We start from the raw sequence: 4,430 nt of genomic DNA, 5'->3' as shown, positions 1-4,430 counted from the left end.
AAAAGAAAGTGGAGGCATTTGTTCCAGATAGCCAACACCAAGGCTGGACTTAGGACTCCATGGCTCCCCATAATTATAAATACGCTTTAGTGTCTTTATTTTCACCTTGGGTTGCACCAGGAGTGGTAGGATGGAATTAAATTGGTGGGATTCCAAAAAGGTATCTTTGGGATTACAAATATAAATTTCTTGGACCGAGACATCGACCAAAAAGTGCTCACAACAATTGGTGCTCAATGTGGCCAGAACGCGCGACCTTCTCAACACAATGACCAGTAACTAAAATCAGGTGCATGTGATCCACTGAACCATGTGTGACCAATTTAGAGTGTTTGGATTGCAAAGCTGGGAGTGACTGATGTACTGCTGCTTACAACTCCATTTTTCCAGTAGTGGGAAATCCTCTCCACAAATCTCCATTCTTATATCTTGATTACCCCGTGAGCGAACATGTACAGGAAACTTCAAATGGCAGTGCACTGGGAGGAATCAATCACCATTGAAGACGTGACCATCACATTCACCCCAGAGGAATGGGCTCTGCTGGACACAGCACAGAGGAAGATGTACAGAGCTGTGATGCTGGAAACCATCAGTAACCTGCAATCCTTGGGGTGCAAATACTGCAAATCAGATTTTGTTCTTCACATGGATGCAACAGAAAATCAATGGCTGGTAGAACAAACAGCTTTCCCTAAGAAGCAGAATCCAGAAAAAAAGAACAGCTTTTATGAAGAGGGACAGATAACCACTGGACATATGAAAAGGAAGAAAATAAACACCATCAAGCCCAGGGAAAATTCACAGTGTGAACAGATAGATTTTGAAGGCAATCTGATTAGGAAAACCTTCAACTATCAGTCTGCATCCAGAAGACACAAGACGACTGAATCTGGAAATGAATTCTGTGTGTCGGGAGCAAACTTCAATCAATCTTCTAAATTTTATTGGGGTCAGAAAACACATACAGGTGAACCACAACATAAATGTCATCAATGTGTGAAAATGTACAAAAATTTAAGTAGCCTGAAAATTCATATGAGAATACACACAGGGGAGAGTCCATTTGAGTGCTTTGTATGTGGGAAAGCCTTCACTAAGAAGTATGATCTTAGAAGGCATGAGAGAACACATACTGGAGAGAAACCATATGAATGCCATCTATGTGGAAAATCCTTCACTCAAGTATCTCACCTTACTAGTCATGAGAGAACACACACTGGAGAGAAACCATATGAATGTAATGTCTGTAGAAAAGCTTTTGCTATTTGTAGTGACCTTAAAATTCATATGAGAACACACACAGGAGCAAAACCATACAAATGTAATGTGTGTCAAAAAACTTTTACTCACTGTAATACCCTTAAAATCCATAAAAGAACACACACAGGAGAAAAACCATATGAATGCCGTCTATGTGGGAAGGTCTTCAGTGAATTATCTTCCCTTACTATCCACGAGAGAACACATACAGGAGAAAAACCATATGAATGCCATCTATGTGGGAAGGCCTTCGCTCAATTATCTCACCTTACAAGGCATGAGAGAACACACACAGGAGAAAAACCATATGAATGTCATCTCTGTGGGAAGGTCTTCACTCAGTTATCTCACCTTACTATCCATGAGAGGACACACACAGGAGAGAAACCATACGAATGTCACCTATGTAGAAAAGCCTTCATTCAGTCATCCTCTCTTATTTGCCATGAGAGAACACATACAGGAGAGAAACCATATGGATGCCATGTATGTGGGAAGGCCTTCACTCAATCATCTCACCTCACTAGGCATGAGAGGAGACACACAGGTGAAAAACTATGAGTGTCATCTATGAGGGAAGGCCTTTACTTGATCATGTCACCTTACTAAAAATTAGAAAAAATGCACAAGAAAACACATATTGTTGTCACATGTGGAACAGACTTCCATGTAATCACCATGGTGGATATATGAGAACACAGGCAGGAGAGGAATCATATGCATGTCATCTGTGAGAAAGCTTTCACGCTATTGTCTTCAACATTTCACCATTGAGAAGACACATATAACAGAATATGTATGTTTTACAAATGTTTTACTTATTAAATAAATTCTCCACCAAAAAAAAAAAAAAAAGAAAGAAAGAAAGTGGAAGTGTGTTTCCCTGGTAGCTCCAACCAAATGTATAACTGATTCTCCTCAGCCTGCATGGGTGGGGCTCATGTCATGTGGCCATCAGGAAGCCCATCACTCTGGTCAGAAGGATAGCACTTGCTGATTGGTTTATACAGGAGTCTGCTTTACCCACAATGCGTGGACAACCAATGGTTCCCTGTGGTTCAAGGAGAGGATGCCAATGGCAAAAGCTACTGTTGTCCAGTACTCTCTCAGATTGCTCTTCCTTCCAAGGCAGAAAGACTCTTCCTGAGCCTGGAAATAGAAAAACTCTAGTGAGCTCTCTATATTGGTTAATGTCATTCACTGGGAATAATATAAGCCAATGTGAGCTACCCCAGGGGAAGGAAGGGGGAGAGAAGGAGAGAAAAGGAAGAAAAAAGGAAACACACCGTGACACCACAGACGCATCACCACGGTTCTAGGAAGAGGTTTTCATCAAGCCTTGGGAGAAAGAAGCAGTCCCTGAGAATCTCGGAACACTGTCTTTTCTCTGTCAGTCTTTCTGCCAGTTCAGGCCTGTCTTTCCTCTTGCTTTCTTCAGTGTTTCTTCTGCTTCTCTGCATGATGGCTTTGTGGGCAGCGAGAAGGTAGCACGAGGCGATTTCCTGCTTTTCCTTTCCCTGGCTTTTCCACCTCTGACCTCATCCCAGGCAGCAGGGCTTGGCTGCGCTCTAGCGAGCTACCCCTAGAAGAGGCAATGAGATTCTTGGTGTGGCTTTAGGGATGAAGGGTGTGCTCATTCCCGCTGACTGAGCTTGGGAGTTGTAAACTGGAGATCCTCCAGCTTTCTTGGTACTAAAATTCAAGACTTCACCAACCCATAGTGGAAGAAGAGTCAAGCACCTAAGGTAATCTAGATCTGGCTATAGTATTTAGGTCCTTGGGTCAGGCTAAGCATTTATTGAGACTTACCGTTAGATGTTATCATCAGTCTACTAGTTAGGGTTCACTAGAAGAACAGAAAAAACACATGAAATATATGTATAATTAAACAAGGGATTTATTAGGGAGGCTAACAGGACCTGAAGGGGAGGAGTCCCCAGAGCACTCTGTGAGGCAAAAGAATCCAAAATGGCCACCTGTGCACTGGAGGGCTGGAGGAAGCGGGATCAAAGGTCAAAGGTCAAAGGTTTACAGAATCACCAGTATAAATCTGTGTTGCAAAGCTAAAATGTCTGTTCTGTCAGGCTGGCAGAACTGAAGACTAGCATCCAAGGGCAATGGGAAAGACTGCTCTGAAAAAAAAAGGCAGACTCCCTTCTTTCTCTTTTCACTCTGCCCAGGCTACAAGCCTCGTGGATGTGCCACCCACATCCAGGGTGGGTCTGCCTACCTCAGGCTTCATTCTGCACATCAGCCCTCCACAGTCACACCCAGAGCCTTATTCATCTGCCAGGTGGCTCTTACTCAAGGCAAGTTGGCTGTGACACCATTCATGAGTGAGCCAATGAGTCCCCTTCTCTGTAAGCCAGCTGGACAAGCTGTCAACCACTACAGCCTGAAATCATTCTGAGGTATCATATGGCCATGTAGCCCAGAAAGTCCAAATTCCCAGAAAAAAAGGATCTCACTGGCCCAGTGTGGGTCAGGTGTCAATCCCAGTCCATCCAACTTCGGCCAGAGGCTTCTGTAACACCATCACGGGCTGGGCAGTGACAACAGAAAGGAGCATCTCTGGGAGCCCGACAGACATAGCACCATATACAGTGTGGCCCCGAGTGTTCAGCATTTACCTGCCCTCTCTGCACCTGCATTAGGAAGCATAATGTCAGCCACTTGGTTTATATTCTCAGTGGTTGACAAACTTTGCTAAGCCTGGAACTAAGAAAACATGGTGGTCTTCCGTTACCTGTGGAAATATATTTCAAGACTCCTGGGGGATAGTATCCAACCCAGGTCATACGTTTTACTATACATATATGCCTGTGACAGAGTTTAACTTATAAATTAGGCAAAGTAAAAGATTAATAACAATAAAACAGAGCAATCAAAACAATATACTGTAATAAAATTTATATGAATGTGGTCTCTTCACAAAATACTTCATACTTGTACTGCATTTCTGAACCATGTTTGAGCACAGCTAGCTAAATCCATAGAAAGTAAAACCAGAGGATAATGAAGGATGACTGTCATGGATGAATTTTGGAGGGGCTTTTTCTCTTCAAGAAAAGGTGGCAACTGGCACCTCAACTGGCAGAGAATAGGATTACTGTTTTGTAGAGAGCAGCCATGCTTTTCTCTGAGTCGTCAGCCTATTGGCTACAAGT

At 43.1% G+C, this 4,430-nt stretch overlaps 1 protein-coding gene across 1 annotated transcript; it reads left to right on the top strand.

Moving 5' to 3' along the window:
* The first annotated feature begins 450 nt into the window (after nt 1-450).
* Nucleotides 451-1,824, top strand: LOC101576147 (zinc finger protein 543-like). Its single transcript, XM_023704761.1, has 3 exons — nt 451-614; nt 1,275-1,425; nt 1,510-1,824. Exons 1-3 carry the CDS (start codon nt 451-453, stop codon nt 1,822-1,824), a joined length of 630 nt encoding a protein of 209 aa, XP_023560529.1.
* The last annotated feature ends 2,606 nt before the right edge of the window (nt 1,825-4,430 follow it).

Source organism: Octodon degus, unplaced genomic scaffold, assembly GCF_000260255.1.
Source record: "Octodon degus isolate 3935 unplaced genomic scaffold, OctDeg1.0 scaffold00008, whole genome shotgun sequence".
NCBI classification, from domain to species: Eukaryota; Metazoa; Chordata; class Mammalia; order Rodentia; family Octodontidae; genus Octodon; species Octodon degus.
The sequence above is the reverse complement of the archived record's forward strand: the minus strand, read 5'-3'. Positions and strand labels throughout refer to the sequence as shown.